Here is a 25,967-nt window from a genome sequence, read left to right on the forward strand (position 1 = left end):
ATAAGTGCAAGTGGTAGAATAAAGCATGCTCAAATTGGATGCTTTGATCTTTGTGAATTTACCAAACCCTTAAATTAAACAGGACTAACTAAAGAAACGTTTTAAGTAGAGCAAGATTAACTGGAAAACTTGCATTTCTTTTGCCATTTTTGTTACCCAACTTACACAATGCGCAAAGTGCTCATAGGCAACACTACAGAAATACATTTACATCAACAATGAAGACCTGGGGAAATGAAATCCAACAATTTTATTTTAATGAGCTGTAGTTTCTAAATTTGTTTTTATTTTTTTTTCTGTTTTCATACAGTATTGAAAACAAAATGCGGCACATTCACATTTTCCCGAGGAACTGTAAAGATGATCTCTACAGGGATAAACGCTGTAAAGCCTGAAGCTCAATCAACTGATGTTGAAAACTCTCAAAGGGAGTAAAGGCTCAATCTGAATGGTCTAGAACATGTACTGTAATTTTAATAGAAGAGATGGTCGTCTTAATATTAATGATTTAAAAGAACTTCCCAGTCCATGCGAAGAGTACAGTCCAAGAATAAATCAAATTTCTGAATGCACTTTATGCTACATATGTGTACACTTTGCGGTCCTCAGGTGTTCGTGCCAAATATTCTCTCTCAATAAGTCCTTCAATACGTTTCTTAATAACAACTGGACTTGGCAAGAATCGAGCCTTCAACTGCTGAGTTACCTAAAAAACAAAGTACAAATAGTAATTCTTACTTGAAATTTCTTTAATATTTCCATATAAACACACAAAAATCTCTGTCTTGGAACAAAAATAACATGTCATTTTAAGACTCAGAAATCAAACTTTCAGTGATTTCATAATCAGTTGAAAATACATAATGCTTGAAATATAGTTCATATATGAAAAAGTTTTAGACACAATGCATGTTTAGAACACACTTTCTTGTATCAGCATGTGCAAGCTAAAGTAGAATGATTGAATTAGTTGTGTTATACACTTGTATGACTATACATCACTTCACATAACCACTTTGATGTCACTATTTTGCTGACTTCTGGATTACTCTCATTTTTTAGAACTTAAGTAAGTAAGAGCACAAACTCTCATCCACCACTGCTTGGATTTAACCCCTAGGACTACCACTATTGCCCTAAGACCATGAGAAGTTGCTGGGTTCATTTAAGGAGCAAAGAGAGACAATGCCTTAGAATAATGTGCATCCATACGAGGTGCTACAGCTGTCACTCTTTTCTCCCACGATACTATAGTCAACCATACTGGGTCACTAGTAACAGTAAGCATAGTTGCAGTTACAGTTTACCTAGCATTACTGATCAGTTATTCTGTACATTTTAAATTTATTTAAAGCTCTTCACTCTGTAAAGTAGGTCACTTCATTTTATAACAGAAAAATAAGCTACAGAGGAAACTGATGCTAACAAGCAGTAACAAGGCCAGTAGAGAGCAATCTAATAAACCTTTCTGACCTCAAGGTTAATGCTTTTTCCAGTAACCCACATTGCCTCTTTTGGACCATCCAACCATCCATCTGCTAGCTTTTCTTTTCTTTTACTCTTGCTAATCTTCACTTTTCAAAGCTGAAATGGACTGATAGTTCTTTGAAATCTAAAACTTCACAAAACTTCCAGAATTAACATTCCAGTATAAGCGTATCAGTTCTCCACCTACCTGAGATTTCCAATTCTCTTTTCTTAGCTTTTTCAGACCTTTCCTCCTCCTCTATGGGACCTAGACAGCACTCTTTGTCATTGCAATGACACTCTCTAAACCTTCAATTTTCCTGACTCCTTTGGTCCTATTCCATGATACCCTCTGCAAAGAACACTCTACACCTGCTATTCATTTTAAATCTACGAGGGTTTTTTGCTAAGTGTAACTGTTGTTCTAACACCATTTGCATTGGTTAGAAGTTAATCAACTATTAATCATAGTCAAATATAGCCTGCTGCCTGATTTTGTAAAATTATACTGCAATACAGCCACTTCCTATGTTTACATATTGTCCATAGAGGCTTCTGTGCTACAATTAGCAATTACAAAATTTTCCTCAATCTCTAAGAAAGATTAATACAAATTTATAAATTCAAGTTCAGCAAGTTCTCGAACACCATTTTCTGACAAATACGACTTCAAATTTCATATAAGTTCCCTAACCTACTCAACCTGAGTGCTGTACCATACAAAAGCTCATGTCCTGTTTCACACAGGAAAGACAGGCAATCTTGGTTTGGAATCCCTCAAATTCCCACTCCATGGCATTTGTGTATTTATACATTCTTATGTCACTCATTTCTTGATTAGCACACATTACCCGTACTCTGCCTTGTGTTCTCAGGAAAAGATATATTCAGTATCATTCATTAATATGTGCACCACCCGCCTACATTTTCTAGCCCATCCTCTCCTTTTCCAGACTCTGGTATTATCCCCTCATCCCATCTTCCCTATTTTTAAACTTTCCTTCTTTATCATTAGGCTATAAACACATTCAATATCTTCCCATATAGAAGTAAGATTGCAAACCCCTTACTTACCACTTAATTGGTGATCACTATGCTCCCTGCCTTTTCCATGAGCCAGGATCTAGATGCTACTACTGAATATCCATCCTTACTAGTCCAGTGAAAATGTCTCACAAAGATTAAACTAATAATCTAACTGCCAATGTCTTCAGAGTTTATTCACCTTGCTCTTCTCATGATTTTTTTTGAACTCTTGACCATTCGCTCCTTGGTAATTCTCTGTCCTTGCCCATGTTACACTGTTCTGTTTTTTTTTTTTACTTTTTGGCACTGTTCTCAAATTTAAATATGCTTCAGAATCAGCTAGAGAGCTCCTTAAAACCAGATTACTGGCCCCAGAGTTTCTGGTTTAATAGGTCTGCATGGAGACTGAGAATCAAGAAAACAAGTGCTCATTGGCTTTCTCTTGATGTCATGCTGTTTTCACTGCTCCATACATGTCAAGGAAAACAAAGGACACCCTAAACAATTTAATTCTACCCCCACCATTTCAACTACACTCACATACAGTGAAGTCCCAATTTACCTTCTAGCCCTTATCTGCTTTCTGACCTTTGATCTAATTTAGGTTACCTATTCCTGGACATGACAAAATATAGCAAAGTCAACTTGAAAAAAACAACACTAACAGATAACTGTAATACAGCAGCATATTATTCTTCCCTTTTTGGTTAAAGGGATCAATTTCCATCTAACACTCAAGTAGAAAATCAAAAGGTTTAACTGCCCCTGCTCATTTCCCACTATCAGCTGACAAATCCTGCCAACTGTTTAATTACTGAGATTTAGTTATCTACCTACTGCCTATACTGTACCTAGACCTTGGTTCTCTCTTAGCCTATTTCAATGGTTTCTGAGTCTTCCTCTCTTTAGTTTCTCAATGTATAAAATGGAAGCCCTCAGTAAAAGTAAGTTACTAAGTTTTAGAAATCCAGGAAGTTTGTTTATAAAAAGATAACACCAGTGATTTTTTTCCATATTCTTTATAACAAAAGTTGCCATTTTCATTACAAATACATTAGTTTTTAACGTGTACATATGCTACTGTATAGTTATGTTTAATTATCTTATTTTTAGTAAGTATTACATGACTACAGTTTCAGTTTTTACTCAATGTGGTACTTTTCTAAATTTAAGCTATTGATATTGTTTTGTCTCCATTAGCTATCACTGAAGTGTTCTCACCTCTGCTACTAAAACATTGTGCTGCATCTTCTTCCTAGATTTCATTATCCGCACTATAGCAGCTTCTATCTCATGTTTTCTGTCATCATCGACTTTTTGCCTTGTTTCTTTCCTTTCTGGGTCAGATTCACCTTGTTTGGCAGCAACTAAAATATAAATAATAGCATTTAGCAAAAATGTAATGAAAAAAATCTAGTTTATAAGCAGACAATATTACACACAGAGAAAAACTCTTTTCAACTCCTGCATATACACACATAAGAGTCAATGTTCATTTCAGTCCTAAGTTACTCTTTTCAAAAATTAAGAATTTTATACAAATGGTAAAATCAATTTCATTTTTATAGAATACAGTAATTCCTTTTCTGGAAGAAAAATGGTAACAGTGGTAGTAAAACTCAACAGTAAACAATTTTCATTGCTTGGAACTTCCAGAGGTAACTAGTATTCTGCCACCATGGCTCCAAATTATACTTCACTAAAAGGTACCTTCTGTCTCCTCCAAACTGAAAATATTGCTGTAATATGTAAGACTTTAAGGGACAGCTAAATAAGCAATTAAAAAGCACCACTAAGATGTCTATAAAAGGAATTTAACAGTAACTAATTTGACTGTACTTCTTGGGTTTCCTTGGACTCTAATAATTTCTTGTCACAAACTCATTATCACAAACTTATACTATACACCAATCTTTAAGACAGTCTCACTCTTCACTACAGTCTTCAAAGCATTATTACATAATTCCTTTCTTTTTCTATAACTTTGTTCTAAGGTAAATAACAAACAAGGCAAGTTACTAACCAGTATTTTGTTAATGGGATTAAAAGGAGGTAGATGTAAAGTTCCTAGAAGCAGAACCTGGAACATTACAAAGCATGTGTAACACTGCTACCTTAGCCAAGGGCACTGCAGTGAGACAGCAGACTCTAGAAGATCATTCTGGTGTGTATATCCATTTAGCTGTTTCTAGTTAGAATGCCCTGGTTAGAAATAATTCTTTCAGTCATTCACTAAGATCATCAGTGTTATCTTACTAATGTGCATGCACTCACGTATGTATCTATATGCATAACACCGAAAGCTAGGTCCATGAGGAAAAGCTTATTTGTGATTATTTGTGGTAATATTAACATCTGATAATATTAGTCCTGGGCATGTCAGAATTCGGCATTACAAAGTTACTTAGCGTTGAACAAAGTGAAGCTAGGTAATTCAGATATCTATATTTCTATATATTTTCTTCCAAATCTAGGATATACATGAGCCCTAAAATTTAAAAACTGTTTCTGGCCAAATTTATAGTTATATGTCTTACACTGAAGGAAAAAACCAAATTTCACTCCATGATACTTTGTATGTCACAAAGACTTGGGCTGATCTTAGCTAATGAAAATTACAACGATACAGCTTTGATCACAGGACAAAGGCATCAGGCTTTAAGAGACACCACCCTACTTCATAACTATACAGAATCAAAGGGTCAAAGAAGGAAATAAATTTTAAGAACTAGTACATACAGTTCTTAAGGCAATACATTCTGATAATTTTACGTTTAATACTGAAATAATTTTTGGAAATTTTGTACCTTATTTGATGTACTATATGAAAACAACTTCTAAAAAACTTGGTTTTAAAAAATGATCTTATTTACTCTAAATAACTGGCTACATAGATATATTACTCACAGTGAGTAAAATAGCAGTAGGAAGCTTATTTAACTCTAGTTTTGAAACGGCATTAGATTTTTACAGATCAGCAAGAGTGAAATGGCTGTTTTTCCATTAAGATGCATAGAAAAGGCATCTCTTACATTATGTTAAATATGAGTAGCATTCCCACTATCGACTTGTAAGATTATACTAAAAGCTTCCATCAGTGATATTTTTGTGTTTTTAAGAGAAACAATTAGTTTTAAGATTTTTACACTTAAAAATTATTTAAAACCTGTATTATCAGCTTTAAAAAAAGACTTTCACTGTACTAGGTTCAACCCAACCAGTAAGAAACCACTAAGCACTAATAAATTCATAAAACTATATTTGTTGAGAAATAAATGGAAAAAAATCTTTTTTACACTCTGAATTTTTTTTTTTTTTTCCTACCAGGGATTGAACTCACAACCTCGCACTTTGCCAGGCAGGCTCTTACAACACTGAGCTAAATCCCTGGCCCACTCTGAATTATTTTTAAAAAGGCCTACTATACTTGGAATCAGCTGCACTTTGATATGAACACAAATCAATAAAAGCTGCCTTACTTCTGATGCCAAAAAGTGTTATGTAACACCATGAATGATTACTTGTTAAGAACAAAACAGTGTTTTCTTTAAAAGAAAGAAATCTAGCAAATAGGAATTTTTTTCTTGAGAAAGAAATATGTAAGTTTAGGAGAAAAAATATAATTTCAGACACCTGTTTGAATCTTGACTCTGTGCAGTTTAGATGTGAACTGGTCGTTAACTGTGAATATGTGACCATTTTCTATTTCCTTTGACTTAGGCTCTTTTGTGAGAACCCGCTGTGTTGGTTTACCGCAGGCAAGTGACTGTAGGGCTCTAACCAGCTCTCTCTCTGGGATATCTGTTTCTTGTTGAATTTCCTGAAATGGCATCAGATTGACAAAATTAGACTTTTTGAAACATAAAATAGATTAGTTTATCAGCAAGTAAACTGACCAAGCAATCAATGGTCCAGAGAGGTGAGGTCCACAACTTACAACAAAGAATTCTTTGAATATTGTGATTCATCCCCAAAATTATTTGAGATAGCTAGGAGTGATTCAAATATTCAAGGTGTTAAAAAGACATGCATTTTTGCTTTAGGAGACGTAAGAGCTATTCTAAAAATTCATACCAAAGAGATTATGAAGAAATGTTCTAATATTTAGGTAAAACTAAAGTATTACCCACAGTTAACTGATAATTTTAGAAGATTTTATACTTATCCAAATTTATATACACTATCATTTTGCACACTGCTCAGCTATTTCTTTCTTTCTTTTTTTTTTTTTTGTACCGGGAATCGAACTCATGACCATGTAATTGCAAGGCAGGTGCTTATGCCACTGAGCTAAATCCCCAGCTCTCCTCAGCTATTTTTTTCACTGTGGAAAAAATAAAAAATCTAAGCTGAAGCATTTATCGTAAGATTAAAGTTTAGAAGTCAAACTATAAGAGCAAATGAAAAACTTGAATATATGGAAATTTAAACACGCGAATCAGTACAAAGTCTGTTCCAAAGTTCAGGAGATAACTTTTGTTACATACTGTAGTATGAATAAATCAACACTGGGGAAAACCATACAAGTAGTGGCGAAAGAATACCATCGAAAATGGAAGATGAGAACTGCACACTTATTTAAATGAGGTGGCCATTTTATATGTATAGGGACATGTCAGTGAATAAAAGTGTCACTCCCTTACCTACAGAAATCATCAGTGAATTTTTAGTGGCTGTTTTAAATCACTGTTCAAAGATTTAATATGTAACACTACATAATACAGCATCTTAATGACTTGATATTTGAAGGTAAAACTTAGTGTCCATTAAAATTATTAAATATTTTAAACTATCTCCAAATGTTTTCTGTAAAAGCCAAGTAGTAAAACATAGCAGACTATAGAGATAAGTATAACAGACTTTAAATGTCCTGAATTTGAGGGGTGAGCAACCAGGAAGCTCTGGCACATTCTTGTGGCATTACATGGAATTACACATGCACTATGATCAGGCTTCTATTTGTGTCTAACTGAAAGCTCTCAACATTAGAGAGGAAGTTTTTATTTCCTTCTGCTTAAAATTGCCCATCAACATCAATGATTTCAAGCAACCTGAAAAAAGGAAAAGTAAGGCTGAATCACTAGAGTATTTTTCAGTTTGTTCTTAAGTTATGATGACAATTCTGGAAAAGGACTTGTGTTTTAGGGGCCGGGGATATAGTTTAGTAGCACAATATCTACCTGGCAAACTCAAGGTCCTAAATTCAACTCCTGGTACTAAAAAAGCCAAACCTAAAAGAACTTGTGTTTTTACTTATCCCATTATTTTTGTCAGTCCTTTATAAAACTAGGATTCTGAAAATCCTTGCATTTATTTCCTATCATAATTTACTTAAAATATATTATTCACGAGAGCTGCAGGTTAGTATCCATAAAAAACAACTGCTGGGGATTATTTAATTCCACCTCTGTCTGAAAAGTCTTATAATGTGTGATAGAGGGACTCAGTGTTTGCTTAATATCCCTGTGACTCAACTGCATATACCTTGTATGAAAATCTAACACCAATCTGTTAAATAGAAGGAGAAAAATCTTCTAACTTAGCCACTGAACAAAAAAATCCTAGGTTTAAAAACATTTCCTAGCCAGGCATGGTGGTGATTGTTTGTAATCCCAGCACTTGGGCAGCTGAAGCAGAAGGATCGATGTGAGTTCAAGGCCACCCCAAACTGCATAGCAAGACCCTGTCTCAAAAAGACAAAACAAAAAAACCCCATATATACCACACAAATGCTATTAATTCAATATTTTAAACAATTCTTTAGACACTTTAATACAATATAAAGTGATTCTTTAACACTATTAATTCTTGAACCTAATTCTAGGTTTAAAAACATTTCCTGTATTTACCATATAAATACTATTAATTCTTTCATCACATATATAGGATGAATATTAAAACAGGCCTAGAATTTAATCTTCGTGCTCTTAATTTCAAATTTGTACTTTTTTCAACGTTCACCTTGTGTGAAAGCTGATTTTCAGTTAGGTATAAATTCAGCTGTGTGCTTCTATGAAACCTTTCAAAAACCTCTTAAAAGTTTAACTTCTTAAGCACATGATCTTCATGTCAACCATGACACCTTTTCAAGATAATAAAAAGACAACTGAATTTAAGGTGATCAAATAATGATTTGAAGGGAAAAGCATATAATTACTCAGAAGAAGAAAGTATGGATACAAAAAAACTCTATTGTCATCAAGACAAAACTAGCATGAGGATAAACACACAAATCAAAGAAACAAGTAACAGCACAGACACAGCTCCAAACATATATGGTCAACTGAGTTTCCTTTATAAAGATGTCATAGTACTACAATAGAAAAAAAAAATAGTTCTATTTGTAAATGATGCTGGAATGATCAATTTATGGTGTGAATAAATCTTAATGCTTACTTTATACCAGATAAAAATTAACTTAAAATGGTCATACAACTAAATACAAAAATTAAAAATTATGAACTGCTTGAAAGAAAACATAAAGAAAATCTTCACCATTTCATGGTAGGCAATATTTTCTTAGAACATCAAAAGCACAAACTATGAGAGGAAAAGTGACTAATTATTAAAATATCCTCTTCTTAAAAAACAAAACAAAAACCTTCCCAAAAACCAGCAAGCAACAGATTGAAAAATATTCAAAGCACAAATATCTCACAAAATACTTGCCCAGAATTTGTAAGTTGTATCTAAAATTTTTTACATCTTAAAACAGTATAATAAAGATAGGAACACACACTTCACAGGCAAGACACAGTGTCTTATAAACATACACAAGATGCTCAACATCATTAGACATCAAAGAAAGGAAAATTAAATCCACAGGATACAGTTGCAAACTAGCTAAAATGGCTAAAATTATAAAAACCACAGAGGAAATGGGACAAATGTAGCTCTCTTTCACTCCTGCTGGGAATGTCCAGTAGCCTAACTGTTTATAACATAGTTTGGCAGCTGTTTAAAAGTTAAATATAATAGCTCTGTTAACAACAGCCCAATTCTGGTAAACAATTCGAATGCCCATCAACAAGTGAATTAAGAAAACATAGCACATCTATATGATAAAAACATAACTCCATGGTAAAAAGGAATGAACTACACAGTACTGATACTATACTTTATGAAAGAAACTGAATGCAACATTACATGATTCCATTTACATGAAATTCTAGAAAAGGCAAAATGAATCCACTGGAAAACCAAGCCAGATCACTGGTTACTTTAGAGTCGGGGATGGGCTAAGGAATAGATTTGACTGATGGCAGTTATATAAGTATACACATTTAAAATGCAAATTGTGCACTTATGTGTGGTTTTTATATGAAAATTATACTTTAATAATGTTAATTTAAATAAAAACCAAAGTGAAATGTAACCCAATAATCTATGAAGTTCATACAGTTCCATTGCCCAATTGTACAGCTTTCTCTAAAGGTATTCAAAGAAGTACTTTTACAAGAAAGACTCAAGTAACAACTGAGAGTTAGAAACAATACATCTTTTGAAAATGTACATAGCCGCAATGTGTATTTTTCTCTATTATACCTCAAATGTGTATTTTTCTCTATTATTAAAGAGCATTAATATGGTCATCTGGAAGGTGGAGACTTGCAATATGTGCTTCCGAGTATTTGAGCCAGTCACTTGTGCACCTCCAACACCGACTTCAGATCCGTCTTCCTGTTTGATTTAAAAACAAATTAAATTATCTCCTGATAACCTTAACAGTATCTTTCAGAAATAAAGTTGTTCTCCAACGAACTATTTATTCCACATAAAAAGTAAACCTATTAAATATGTGCGGATACACACACACAAAAAAATACACAAATAAGTCTTTATTAGCCCTCTATTTTAATGTAGCAGAGCAAATAATAATTCCCCACACTTAAAAGTATTTTAACAGTACAATACAGGATGATATACAATAATGCATTTATGAAACACAACTAATGTTACAGTAATATCAAAAGTAGCCAGTCTGTTCCCCCTCTATGACTTAAGAGGCTTAAAGTACATCTTTGTTTTCAGTAATTAACATGTGTGTTATGTTTTAAAAATTTGATTTCTTTAATAAGGCTTCAAAAATATTACTTAGAAACTTTCTCTTTTAAATAAACAGCAAGGAAGTGAAAGTCAAGCACTTTAGTCTCCTCTTCCTTCTTACTTACACCTAAATATGTAATAGTACCAGCCAGGCATGATGGCACATGCATATAATCACAGTTATTTGGAAACAGAGTTCAGAGGATCACAAGTTCAAGGCCAGCCCAAACAACTTAGTGAGAACGTGTCTTAAAATTAAAAAAAAACTTAAAGGGCGACAACTAACTATACAAATATACATATAGCAGTGCCAAATATTCATGTAAATAAACTGTAAAACTTTTCCATTTCAATTAATTATACTCTTTAATATTACTAAAAATCCTTTTGGTGTTACAATGATTCATCAAAATGGGGATGATTCTAATTCAAATTTAAATAAAACAGGTATTTGTTGCCTAGATAGCAACTTACTTTTCTTTAATATTTTTCTAGAAGCTTTTTGGTAACTTTCATTTTTAAAGGAAATGAACCTGATTTGATACTTATTAAGTAATGAAAATTGTTTCTGTACTCTGAACTTCACAATTTTAGATATAAAAACCAATAACTTTTTAAAGAGGAAGACAACTGCAAGTACACTCTAGTTTTTTAAATGATTTCACTAACACGTATATCTCACAAATTTCAAGCATCATTTTTTCTAGTTTTGGTTTATGAGAAATAAGATTATACAACAATAATAAAAACTGCATGGTACTGACACAAAAAAGGAATGCACAAACCAACAGAACAAAAGACACAGAAACAAACTCCCACAACTACAGCCGTATGATTGACAAAGGAACCAAAAATACACACTGCAGAAAAGACATCCTCTTTAATAAGAGGTGCTAGGAAAACTAGATATTTATATGCATAAGACTGCAGCTAGATCCTTATCTCTTGTTCTATATAAAAAAATCAATTGGAAATGGAAGACCTAGATTTAAGACCTGAAGCTATAAACCTGCTAAAAGAAAAAGGGGAAACAACTGAAGCTGCAGGCACAGGAAAAAGATTTCTGTGATAGGATTCCACTGGCATTAAAAACAGCAAAAATCAACAAAGGGGATGTTATTAAATTTAAAAGTTTCTCATATAGCAAGGGAAACCTACATAATGAGAGAAAATTTTTCCCAACTGCTCTTCTGACAGCAGAGTATATTTAGACTATACAAAGGACTCAAAAAAGTAACAGCCCCCCACATTAAGTAGCCCAATCAGTAAATGGGAAAATTAATCAGAGACTTCTCAAGAATATCAACAGCCAGTAAGTATACTAAAAAATGTTCAGTATCTTCAACCATTAGGGAAATACACACTAAAACTACACTGAAATTCCATCTCACCCTACTGTCAGAATAGCTATCTATCATCAACAACAAAAAAATTAAGTGTTGTAGGATGCAGCTTTCCCTCCCCGTTAAAAATTTTAACACAGTTCTACAATGCTGTTGGTAATGTACATGATTTGATAAAAAATACAGTGAATGTTTACATTGTAAAAAAAAATTACAGCACACATTACCACTGATTTCCCTCAGTGTATATCCCCTCAATTTTGAAGTTTATTCTTGCCACTTTCGGAAGCAGCTCTGAAGTCAGTCATTTTGTGTCTTTAGTTGTGCTGTCAAGGCTGCTCTGACATCCTGAATTGATTAAAAAACATTTACCTTTCATGGTCATTTCTGATTTGGGAAAGAGACAGAAGTCACACAGCATAAGATCTGATCAACAGGGTAAATGAAGACACACTGCAATGTTTTTATAAGCCTGCCTTTCTATTGGATGGCACTCAACAGTAGCATTCATGGGATCACTCATATTTTTGATGATACCCCGTAAAGACACAAAAACAGAACTTTCAAAACTACTTCAGAAAGGTCCAAGACTGATGGGAAAAGAGTACTTAAAGTTAAGAGAGATTATTTTGAGGTACATTAATGGCAGTAGGTCTTTCACCGTAACCATTTTTATACTTAAAAGCTCACTGTGTATTTTGACCACACTTTGTAAATTACCAGAGCCACTACAGAAGCAATGCCGAGGCTCCTCAACTAAAACTAGGGCTTCCATTTGATTCACAGAAATACTTGGACACTCAAGTTTATGGAGGTATAATTCACAATAGTCACATATGAAACTGCCCACATGTCTACTGTCTTGGTAATTTTACTCTTATTGCTGGGACAAAATACCCAACCCCCAAAATGAAGGAAGGAAAGCTGTATTTAGCTCACAGTTTATGGAGTTTGTAGTCCATAATCAGTTGGCGCTAAGGCAGGGTGGTGTTTGTAGTCCATAATCAGTTGGCGCTAAGGAGCAACAGCTCATGGCAGTCACCTTTTCCTCCCTTATAATGTATGCTGGCTATCCGCCCCTGGGCAGATGCAACACTCACATGGCCAGCGCTAGACAACAAACCAGTCAAAAATGCTGCCTTTGAAAGGCTTGCTCCCTTCATAACCACTTGAGTTTTGGGGGGAACATTTAAACACAAACCATAACATTCATCAACAGATGAATGGATAAAGAAAGTATGGTTTATAAACATAACATTCAGAGGGGCTGGGGATTTAGCTCAGCGGCATAAGCACCTGCCTTGCAAGCAGGCAGTCATGAGTTTGAGCCCTGGTACCTAAAAAAACCCCCAAAAACCCAAAAAACGTAACATTCAGCTATAAGAAAGAATGAACCTAAGTATTTATCTGAAGGAAAGTACTTAAGGACTAAAGGAAAGTAAAAGGACCTGGGATCATCATGTTAAGCAAAGTAAATCAGATTTAGAATGACAAGTACAGTGTGTTTTCCATAATACACAGATCTAAAAGATGACACAAAAGTATAAAGGAGATTAGACAAGAGACAGGGAATAAGGGGGAGGTACAAGAAAGGGCAGATGGTGTGGCATGGACATGCTCCGAACATATGCACTGATTCAGTATTGTAAAAATTAATATATTTTTTAAAAACTCAAATTAAAAGATTAAAAAAGAGAAAGTATTACAGGAGACCAAAAATTGTTCAAAGGACCAAGGCTTTATATGCCCTCAATTTAATTTTACTATTTTATGTACCCTATGTCACAGTTCAAACTCATTGTCTTATTAAATCATTTTATTTTATTTCTCCAAGAAGGTTATATATTCTTCATATTTACAAATGTTATTTAGCAACTGAGGAACAGAAGTAATAAAATGAAAAAGTTAACCTTTAGTATCAGATAAAGTTAGAGAAGAGAAATAGTCTACCCAAGTGAACATATATCACCAATCAGTTCTATAGACTAATTAACTAATAATATTTACCTTTTTAACTGGACCATAAAAAGTGGCATTGAGATCTGCAGAGCCCATATGATGCTGGAGTGTGAGTTGTCGGCCACTGTGTTTGGCTAAGTAGAACCTTGAGCAAATCAAGTCAGGTTTTAGACTCTCACAATTTGCATATATGAAATTACAAACTGAAAACAATCCTTAGAAACACATATCTATATATACATACACACAAATATATATTATATATACATACACATACATACATACATAAGGAGGCCTTCAAAGTTAAAAAAAAAAAAAAACCTTAGGAAATAAGCTGGGCTTCAACTTTTTAGAGAAGAGTAAATGGGGGTGGATGCATGTAAGATCTAAGTAACTTAGCTGGATACTAAACTCTAAAGGTAGTACATCATAAAATTCCTACTGTACACTTTCCCCTAGTCTACTACTGCTCAGCCCTGCTGTTCATAAGACCATCTTTCTCCACACATCAATAATTAGTTCTTCCTAAGGTAGTAAAAGACAACAACAGCACAAAATGTATGGCCACGCACTTATGCTTTAAAGATAACATTTGTAAAATATATTCCCGAAGAGAGTCTTATGCAACTCATATTTACATATTAAAAATATAAAGGATAAATTCTCATTTTGAATGAGGTAAAAAATGAAATCTATTCATTCTTAATTAGGGACATCATTAATGCTAAAGTTTACTTCAATCTTGAATAATTATTTGTACTTAGAAATACAAAGTCTAATTTAGGTTTACCTTCTGAATATTTCAAAAGCATGTCTTGGTGCTGGTGGGATGTTGCACTTTGGTGTGGCTGATTGCGTGGGCCAATATCCAGTCGTGAGCACCCGGACTGTGAGATCAACACCACCTAAAGATACCTACATTAAGCAGAAAAGAGAATTCCTTACGATTGAGATTAACCATATAGACACTAAGATTTATCAAAGTAGTCATCTCCATGTCTTTGTATACCCATGTATATAAAGGGTATCTTCTTAAAGTTAGACACAGACTATTTTGCAAAGTTTAACTATTTTGCAACACTTAACTATTCTGGCAAATAATTACAATTTACTGCTTAAAATGTTAACTTAAAAATACTAAAAGAATAACTCTTAGAAAGTGAATAAAATCTTACTGCTATTATTAACAACTTTAGTTCTGGGGCCTTTTAAAGATAAAATGTCTAAGGGTCATATCTATCATTTTAGAGACAATTCTGTGATAATATCTTTCATCTTAGTTTGTGAATTTTTACCATCCTAACAAACAAATGGCATGTTCCTAATATCCCAGCTCTACACCGAGCAAAATGTTCATGTTTCAACATGTAATTCACATTCTAAGAGTTATCTTTCATTGCAAAACATTTTCAGTAAATATATGAGTAGATATTTAACACAGAGTCTTACCCCGGTTGCCTGCAGATGTTGCCTGAATTCATCCATAGTTGTGTTTGAGATGCTCATATCCCTAAACATTCCTTCCAGTTTTGATGTGAACTGACATCCACACTCAGTCTATGGAGGAAAACCACAAGTATATACAATTAAGTGGTGGACTTGTACCAGCCCTGATAATCTCCTTGTAAATCTTTCTTCTAGTTGCTGTATGATTATCAGATTTTAGGACAGTTAAGAATAATCCAAGGATCTTACTTTAAAATGCAAACTTCCAGACACTTGGAGAATCCATGGAAAGGAGGATCTAAAACTTTGTATTTTTAACAAGCAACTCAGATACTTCTGAGTTACAGGTAGTTTAAAAACTACTCTTCAGGAAACAAAACTACATGGTAATATTCTTTGTATTGTTTCCTTTTAATCTTTCCCTGAGCCCCTGTAGCACCAGTACAAATGCCAGAATACTCTATGCAAAAACTTGAAAAATGTTAAGTAGAGTTGTTAAAGCATGAGTCTAAATGTTCCCTCAAAGCCTCATGTGGTCATGGGTGGGGCTTTTTCAGAGATGGCTGGTGTGACTCATGGTGTGATGCTAAGATAAAGGCACTATGATAAGGAGTAAGAGTGCTATCTACCCTACGGGTAGGTAGTCTGAGTAAAATAAAAGCACAGAAAGAATTGCTGTTAGTTATTTGTAGTTTTTCCCCTGTGGCTTGCTGCCTTCTGCTGGCTATGAAGTGCTTCTCCTCTGCAATGTATCGCTGCTGTCCTGCCTTGGAGCCAGCCAACTATGAACTGAAATCCTTACAATCTGTGGGTCAAATAAACTTTCCTCCACTGAATTTGGGTGTTGGGTATTTTGTCTCAGTATGGAGAAAAGTAAATAAGACAACAGTTTACATCCTGTTCAAACACAATGTACCTTCAAAATTAACTTTTGAAGTAAACATTATAAGTAAAGTAAATTACTTTCCAATCACATGTAGGCACCCAATTAAATAATAAATTTTAGTTAGTTACACTCCAAAGTATACCTTACCTTTAATTTAGATATCATGTTTTTTTCAGAGTCATCAGAAACACTTTTATTTGTGAGAAGCCTCCTTGCAAGGTGCTGTTTATAATAACGTTCAAATACATCTTTTTCTTGCATAAACCTAAAAAGAACCATTGCCTTATCCAATATTGTTTCTACTTCTTGTTCTGTTAGCTGAAAAAAATCAAAAGATAATTTAAGAATTATAACGTTTTAGTTATACACAAAGTGTCACAGCTCATCTACAGTTGAAATAAACTAGTTTCTAGAAATAAACATCTGGTTGACAGAAGTAACAGGGATCTAGTTTGAGACAGTGCCTCTTACTTCATACAGCAGGCACAATTCTCATCTCTCATCTAATGCAGCATTAATGAGGGGTTGGAACAGAACTCCATCCTTTTAGGGCTAACATTAAACTGGAGGCACAAGGTAATATAGGGCTGGATTAAGGGATGACTAAGAACAAATAAAGTAAAATTTTACTCATAAAAGGTATTTTAGAAACTTTTACATAATATTTAAGCAGAAACTTACATAGCCAAAACACAGATCTTTTCATTTAAACTCATTCAAAACCTAAATTTTGCAAACAGAAGAGCAAAAAAATTGTTATAATTGAAACACTAAAAGGTTCCTTGCCCTTATCTGTTAAATTAGGGCAGGATAATATGGTGGAATGTTATATTAAGTCTGTATTTCTGTAAAAAGGAAGATTAAGTGGATGTGTGATTTCTGTGCATCTTTAGTAATCTTTTTATTTTCTTAACTATGGTTAGTACTTCTGTTATAATTTGTGACCATTTCACTATTTTTCCCTTTTGTCCTCCAAGTTTTAAAATAAAGTGAAAAAGGGTCAATTCATATATAATCAAAATCTGCTTAATTTTTATTTTCTCCGTGCCCAAGGTTCCTGAGATAATCATAGATTGAAACTGAGCTCTGGTATATATTTTCAAACTACTTTCAGAGCGCTATGCTTTCAAATTCCCAAAATCAATATATGTTTGATATATAACCTCCAGAACTAGATGAAAACAAGAAACATTTTGTACCATGGGAGAGTTTCCAGGTTTTCTGCCATCTACAGCACACTGAATTCTCAGTCATAAAGACAAAGGTCTTAACAATTATATCTACGTAGCTGTTTATTTTTCATGCCAATTACACATTAAGTGAAATGTCAAATAACTTTTGTAAATACTTTAAACAATATTTTATAAGATTATAGCACAATGAAATAAAGAACTTTGCTTAAAAATATCTAGAAAGTTTCCTAATTTATACTTGATTTCAACAAATAAGTTTACTGTATTTTTAAATATTACCACTCACCCCTTTTACTCCCTTTTTCAGCTTATCATCAATAAATAATGAGAGGTATTCAGGGGACCTGGAGTTGAGGTTGAGAAAATATTCAAAGTCACCAGCGATAGTTTGTTTAAAGAGCCGGTCATTGTTGAATGATTCCTGGAGGAAGCGATCAAACCTACTCTTCAGATCCAATAAGCCCTTACAAACAAAAATAAAGAAATTTAGAATACACTATAAATTTTTTTCACATATACATACTAAACATTGTTAATAATAAATATGTGTATTTAGCGGTAAACTTGTAGAATCTATATAATTTTCAAGCCTCTAAGCCCATATTCAAAATGTCAGTGATAACAGGAGTATTCTGTCTTCCCTGTATATTTACTGTATTAAAGATCAGCCAAATGACCTCCTCACTGCTCCATCTCACTTTCCTGTCTTGATCAAATGGGCTAGACAGACAGATAATTCAGCTTAAAAAATGCACGAGAAAGCTGATTATAGTAAATATGAACTAGGAGCTAGTTTGTCGTAACACTGCTTGAAAACATTTTGAGACAAAAAATATTAAACTTTTGGTTTTCCTAACACATTAAAGAATATAAAGCTAAGGCATAAAAAAATAAAGCTTGCGTTACTGAAACTATTTTTATAAAAGGGCTTGATGAGGTTAATAAATGGGAAGCACTGCCTGATTCTGACTGTCTGATATAATTATCCTAGATGGATAATGACACATATTAGTTTACACTGGAATAATTGGACTGAAAATATTTAACACAGAGTTATATACTAAATGTAAAATGTTATTACATGTAAAAACTTTTGGAAAAGTGGTCTTTTTATAAAAGCACATGTCAAAATGACTTTACCATAATATAAAGAGAATTTTCTGTTTATTACCTGGATATAATCAACAGGATTCTTTCCTTCGCCTTCCTCAGAAACAAGGGCTTTACCTTGCTCCCTCAAATAGGAACTCATACATTCACACATTGTCTTCAAACCATTTGGCACACGACTAAATAACTTGTACATGCAAGCAAGGTCTGCAATCAGAAAAATACAATTGACTACATTAAAGACTAAGGCAAAATGTGAATCCATACTGTCAAGGGAAGCTTATTTCTCTAGTACTACCAATCATTTGCTGAGCACATGGCTTAGAAACAAAAAATAGCAACATGGAAAAAATGAAAACAAAAAAAGGCTAATTCATAGGTATTACTGCAATTCATGAAATACAGCTTTTAAGATGCTTTGAAACATTAATATCTTAGCAAATTTAATTAACATGAAAGATGCCAAATAGCATAATAAACAATGCTCCCCAAAATGAAATTTTCTGAGTTCATATGTAATTTTCTCTATGTAACTCAAATGTAAAATCTACTGACAGCACAAACATCTACTGAAAGGATAACAAATGGTAGTCAGCACAAGGAGGAAATTTAAAAATCAACTGAAGTTTTATACTGGAGCCACAGTAATATGAGTAAGAGTAAAGGCAGTAGGAACTGCTTCATTATAATTTATGGGGAAGATTGTATGATATTCATAATATAAACATTTATTCTTCAACGTTTTCTTCAAAGCAATTCCTATTATTTCTCTGGTATCATCAGTCAATATCTGTATTTTAAAAACTGGTCTATGGCACTGTATTGTTTTTATTTAGAATGAAAATCCTGGTCTCTACCCATTTTTGTATCATTTTTCACAAATTTATAATGTAGATTTGAAATATTCTTATGTCTAGTGTTCCTCTGAAATAGGTTCCTGAGAGATTATAATATCAAAATTTTACAATGACATAAAAAGCTTAGTTTTAAAAACTTTGGAAATTCAAATTAGCAGTTAGGTCAGGGGCTAGCCAATTTTCTTCTGTATAGCATCAGTAATAAAGGTTTTACACTGGTCAGCCATACAGTCTCTGATGCTATTACTCAATTTTGTCAGTGTAGCAAAGCACAGATAATACATAAATGACTGAGCATTTGTTTCAAATAAAACTTTATGGGGACTGAAAATTTATACAGAATATTATTTTAAGTCTTCTCAACTACAGTGGTCACAGGCCTGATTTGCCTACTCTTGGCTATATTATGAGCAATTTAGTACTTACAAATACAGTAGTATTTTTAAAATATACAGAAACAAATTTTACAAAAGAGGATTCTAAAATTTGTTTCAGTGACTTTTAACAGTTAATTGTATTAACAGTAAGTTCTCACTATTTTATTCCTACGTTGTTATAACTTTTGCTTATGTTGTATATTCACATATAGGTGGCATATATCACAGTATAGTTTTCCACATTAAAAACAAGTATTACAAAATGCAACACTAATTTATAAATACAAACTTCAGCAATGGTGGCATGCCCAATACCTCTAATGAAATGTTTCTTGTCTATCTTGTTCCTATGTTATTACAAGTTTTGTTTATATGGTATATTCAGCTGTAATAAATTAATATAAATTAATACAACTTAGATGTATTTTAATATATTAGAAATTTATTATGGAAAATGCTTGTAAAAGGTAAAGGAGAAATGTGAGGAAAAAGCAATAGGTAGAGAGACCCGACTCTGATGTGAGTCTTATTGCTCTAAGAATAGAGAAAAACAAGGACTGGGTACAGAGTTTAGGCTGCAGGATACTTAGAAGAAAACCCTGTCCAAGAGAAGTCTTGAGCCAAAATTTGCCATTAGAGGAACCTCACACCCCATGCATGGGCCTGCACCTGTAGCCCTACTAAGCTCAGTGACAACCTAGAGCAGCCAGAGCATGGAAGCTCAGGTGTGGATAGAGTAGGAGAGCAGGGCCACCAGACAACTACCCTCCAGCAATAAAAGATATGACTAATACATTTTCATGGCCCCTGAAGTTCGAAGGTTTTGACTCATGTATCTACTTCATGCTGATTTGAGGAGCAGTGCCTCTGTGGTTCCCATTTGTCTACCTGCCTGAGGGACACTAAAAGATAACTGGGAGATAAATTAACAATGTGAAAGAGTAAGAGCCAGGTGAAGTGGCACATGCCTATAATCCCAGCAGTTGGGAGGCTGAGGAAGGAAAATTCACCAAGAGTTTGAGGCCTGCCTTTGCTGGTCAATGAGTTCAAAACCATCCTGAACTACACAGCAAAACTCTGTGTCAAAAAAAAAAAAAAAAAAAAAAAAAAGTGAAAGAGTAAATGAAAAATATTTGGCAATTCAAAATTAAGTACTATTTCTTATAAATAAAAAATACACAATAAAACAGTAAAAACAAGGTATTAGCTAAACTTTGTTTCACTCTTGTCTGGATATAATAACCAATGCAATTTACCTGCCACAGTGAGAAACTTTCACTTTCTGATTTATGAGAATCTGGCTTCTTAATGGTGGGATTATGCTTTTGAGACATTCTCAACCTATGGCGCAAGAGTAGGGACCACCACAATTAAGACAATTCATAATTAGGTCCCCAGTAGTAAGTCAGGAAAACTGAAGCCAGAATTTTAAAACAATCTAGAATCACAGATAGCTACTTGAAAACAAAGTTCAAAACAGAGCAAAACCATGGTAAACACTGTTTCGCTATTTCCTTCATTCATGATCTTACTAGGTGCTGGCCACCGTTGGACATACCTAATACCTTTAACACAGGTCTTCATACAGATCACAGAGATGTTGTAACTCAAGCATGTCCAGCAGCAATACCCTTATCCAATACTTTCCAGGCCCTAATCTCCAGCCCATTTAATCACCTCCCTCTACACACACCCAAGGCAGGTAAGACAGCAGGAACTCAATACCTAAATACTACATTATGACTGTTTTTCAACGTTCATTTTGTCTAGGAGGCAAAAATGCTTTTCATAAAGTCTAGTCTGTCAGAGACTATTTAGATTAGGAGTCATCAAATTATAGCCAACGGATCAAAATTCCTCATGCCAACTATTTCTGTAGAACTTATAAAATTAACAATGTTTTTAAGTGTTTGGTGGGAAAAAAAAAACTCAGAAACAAGCTAGTGATGTGAAAATTACATGAAATTTAACTTTTAGGGCTCATGAAATTTTAGAAGAACAAAAGTCAGGGTTTTCTCTTTTGTGTAATTTTTCTACAGCTACTTTCTCCTATTATGGCAGGGATGATTGGTTCATAAGCCCATAAGCCTAAAATATCTGCTTTTATAAAGAAAAAGTTTACCAACCCCCTATTGCAGACAATTATCCTAGAGTACCTTATTTTAGAAAACCTGGCAAATGCAGCAGAACATGTTTGCTGCAGCAGAGAAACCCTTACAAAGGAGTTTTTCTGATTCAATAATAATTTGTATACAACTTTTCATAAACTTACATAGAGAAATATAACACAGGCAAAGATCCAAATAAAAATAATGGATAAATCTATCTTAAAATCCATCTTTAACCCACTTCTCTTGTACTCTTGTCTCTTAAAAACTCTCCTTCAAAAATCCTTTTCTATTCCTGATCTATATTATGAGACCAACAGTAGTATTCTGTTTTACCAAAGATAAGCAGGTAAAATACTGCTAGGATTTCATCTAAGAAGTAGAAGAACATGATAACCAGGTTTATTTATTTTCTAATACCGTATTTCTAGTTTGGAAAGTAAGTTTTAATCCAAAGTATCAGAAACTAAAAATGAAGTCAGTATGATTTTTGCTTTTTCACTTACAATTTTTCTTATGATACTTATTACTTCTATGTCTTTTTTAAGAAAAAAAGTAAATAACTATAAATAATATTACAGTTACCTCAAAAATGTTAATTTTTCCACTAACTAAATACAGTATATCAATATGAAAGACATTGATATGTTTGTAGTTTCTGGACTTTTTCACAACTAAATTTACAAGAAAACTCCATACAAAATGAAAGATGGAAACCTGGAATTTTTAAAAAGAGACACATAAACTACAGCTGAGTACATATCAATAGAAAGGACCCAAACTCACTGGTATCATAGAGTATAGAGAAAGCTCACTGGCCTCAGCAATAATACTAAACCTCTTACTTATGCAAAGGAAAATCTCACTCAGATCACTAGAAATACTGAAAATCGTTATTTTAAGGTATAAACCATTATTAAATTGTATAAAGAATAGTGATAAATTAATACTATCTACCATAATTTCTTGAAAACTGACATTCACAGTCTAACTGTAGAGTAAAAACTGAAGTTAGAATAAATATTGTTCCATTTATAACACTTACCTTCTGTCTTTCCGTTTTTCAACATATGTACTAGCCCAGAATTCTCCATTTCTACTATGGTCTTCATGTGCTTGGAAATGAGTTCCCTCTCCACCACTTTTACAATGGGCTCTTCGGTTGATTTGTCAAGGCAGTGCATCACTCGTTCTATTTCTTCATTAATTCTAGCTTCTACTTTCTTTATATATACTGAAGCACTGTTTTCAGCTAAAAACTTCTGGCTTTCCATCTGTAATTAAATGACATGATCTTTTTCAATTTCTTTCTGCTTTTAACTTGGTTTCTATAATGTTTCTCATAAATTAGCCTAAGTAAACCAAGATTTTGCGTAATTTCTCATTACATATACTCATAGTTTGAATTATAGTCTTCAATTTGCCTACCTAAAACTAATGTGATACATTATCTGTAAGCAGTGTACTCCAGAGGGATGCATGAGACTCCAAATGAGAACAGGAAATTCTTCACTTCATTATACATTATTAATAGAAAGATGAATTATTCATCTTAAGTTTTGCTGGCATCCTGCTGGTTATTAAAGTCTGCCCACCCCATTCCCTGATACAAAGGGCTATATATAATACAATTTGAGAAAAGGTGCTTTCAAGTAACAACCTTGTCTATCTTGCAGAAGTTCCATTATATTGCAAACATTAACCCAATTGATTTTAGCCTGATAGTAGTGGTAATAAACAAAACTATGTTGATAATAAACATATTTATGATAATATAAACAATACATACAAAATAACATTTTCCATTTGCTTAATAAAAAGTAGCTTTAATTCTTAAAATTATCGAGTTCTTAAGTAGATATACTAAACAAAAATCTTGAGTAAGATTATCTCCACTCATTATTAAAAACAGTACATGTATTTATACACCGGTACAAATATCACTGTAGCACATTTTAGCAATGAAATCAAATTAAAACTATGAGAAAGTAAAAATACTGTCAAAAACATGCAGAACTATCTGATGGAATGTTAGATAATAAAGACACTGTACATGATAAACTAATAACTCATAAGCATTGAAATATGTTCTGGGCTCACCAGTGTAGCCACAAACATTTTCCTGAGGGTCTACCAACTGACTATGAAGAAGAAAGCACCAAGTCCACCTTTTTTTAAAACAATGGATTAATGGCAATAAAATTCATTGAGTATTTTATTTTTTTGGTGCTGGGGATTGAATTTGCGACCTCACACTTGCCAGGCAGGTGCTTTCACTGCTGAGCTAAATCCCTTGCTCAAGTTTCATTTTTATACATATAATGGCTCTTACTGATCACCTACTAAATTAAGACTTTTAAGTAATTTCTTTTTTGGAGTTAGCCTATAATTTCCTAATCAATGAACTTTAAGATAAATATGATGTGTATGCTATGGAATCGTGCATATCCTTATATGCAGCCATACTTTCACTGTTATATACTACCTATGATGTTATGTTACTTTAATAAAATATTAAGAATTTTTCTAAGTTTACATGTTTTGTAACACATAATGTTCACCTTCAAATTCTTCAAATTGTTATCACTGAGTTTCTTCAGTGGAATATGAGAAATTGGAGTTGGTGTGCTAACAGGTACTTTTTGCATCCTCCCTTGCTCATTGGGCCTCGGTCAAAAAGCCAAAATGTTCAAACTAATACCTACATTCAATAATGTTAAAGACATCCTAAAAGATTATTCATCTATATCTTCATTGATTACCTGAAAAAATTCTGCAGACATTTCCAAAAAAGGAGCTTCAAAATCTTCTTCATAGACTGTTCTTCCTTCAAGACCTAAAATCATTAACATCTGGCAAGCATTTCTTATTGCACCTCTGTAAAAAGAAGTTATCTGATAAAGATTCACAGAAATATTCAAAACCTTCAGAATACTTAACTTTTATTAAAGTGATCAATCTCCCAGGAGTGACTCATTCATATGTATTGTAATAATAAAAAAATTTAATTATGCTGGAGAGGCTTTGGGGATATATGTACACCCCTGTTTACAGCAGCACAACTTGTAATAGTTAAATCTTGGAAACAACTCAAATGTCTATCAATCGTGGAATGGATAAAAAAGATGTGGTATTTTTATACAAAGAGGTATTACTCAGCCATAAAGAAAGATAAACTTGAGACTTTTCTATAGGTAAATAGATGCAACTTAAAACTACTCATAAGTGAAACAAATCAGACTCACTTGAGTAAACATCATATTGTCTCTCTGGTTGAAAGTCAGTAAGGTCTAAAATGTACAGATATTGGGAAATGGGAAGTAATTTGTTTAAAAGGAAAAAGCAACTAGTAGGCAGGAGAGGGAGGGAAAAAGAAAAATGCAAGATAGCTATACTATTAGTGTTGCTTGGCTCACTCAAAGGAAAGATTCATGCTAATAGTGACTGGGGAATTTTTTATGTGCATGTCTTATATGCTGAGTAACTATTTTGAAGGTAACAATATGCAAAGTATTAGTTATTGTTATTCTATTATTGCAATGAAATTGTTTTACCTTTCTTCAATAAAAGAGAAAAATTTAATTGGAAAATGTAATGACTCCACAGCTGTTTATCTCAAGTTATTTTTATCCTATCATAAACTTTTTTGAAGAAAATACATTTAAGATAAACAGCTGTTTATTTAGAATCCAGAGAAGGGGAAAATGCAAATAGGTAAGGCAGACTGTATCACTGGATGTAAATAATAACATACAGCTGTTTCTAGGCAATATAAATTTTTGCATTAAAAGGCTTTCAGGCAATCCTGATCAAGCAGTAAAGCTGAAACAGTAAAAATGTCACAGGTTTGAAGCTAACAAGTGCTCTGAAAAGCAGAAACATTAATCTTACTTACTTACAAGGCATTTTAGCAAAAGCATCATAAAATCGGCATTGCAATTAAAAACAGATATATGATTCAGAAAGGGGGGATATACCTCTCTGTCATTTTAAGACTATGATAAACATTTTTCTTCAAAACGATTAAGAATGAAGGATAGATCAAAGTTCAGATGGGCACAGTGGTGTTTGCCTGTGGTCCCAGGTATTGGAGAGCCTGAGGTGCAACTACTTGAATCCAGAATTCTAGAGCAGGCCAACCAGCTTAAA

General features: G+C 33.3%; 1 protein-coding gene across 2 annotated transcripts in view; it reads right to left on the reverse strand.

Moving 5' to 3' along the window:
* Positions 1-235: 235 nt before the first annotated feature.
* The window catches only part of Cul3 (cullin 3), an 80,795-nt gene continuing 55,063 nt past the window's right edge, over positions 236-25,967 (reverse strand). For both annotated transcript variants that reach the window (XM_063246031.1, XM_063246035.1), the window contains 12 exons: positions 24,581-24,695; positions 22,864-23,092; positions 18,538-18,683; positions 17,653-17,829; positions 16,321-16,491; positions 15,291-15,398; positions 14,632-14,756; positions 13,890-13,986; positions 10,039-10,173; positions 6,127-6,313; positions 3,715-3,860; positions 236-706 (listed from right to left, as the gene is read on the reverse strand). In XM_063246031.1, coding sequence (XP_063102101.1) covers positions 575-706; positions 3,715-3,860; positions 6,127-6,313; positions 10,039-10,173; positions 13,890-13,986; positions 14,632-14,756; positions 15,291-15,398; positions 16,321-16,491; positions 17,653-17,829; positions 18,538-18,683; positions 22,864-23,092; positions 24,581-24,695 — 1,768 coding nt within the window. In that variant the 3' untranslated portion in view covers positions 236-574. The remainder of the gene's footprint in view (positions 707-3,714; positions 3,861-6,126; positions 6,314-10,038; positions 10,174-13,889; positions 13,987-14,631; positions 14,757-15,290; positions 15,399-16,320; positions 16,492-17,652; positions 17,830-18,537; positions 18,684-22,863; positions 23,093-24,580; positions 24,696-25,967) is intronic.

This window comes from Cavia porcellus, unplaced genomic scaffold (assembly GCF_034190915.1).
Source record: "Cavia porcellus strain 051 isolate PalLab524CR breed Dunkin Hartley unplaced genomic scaffold, mCavPor4.1 scaffold_1, whole genome shotgun sequence".
In the NCBI taxonomy this organism is placed as follows: Eukaryota; Metazoa; Chordata; class Mammalia; order Rodentia; family Caviidae; genus Cavia; species Cavia porcellus.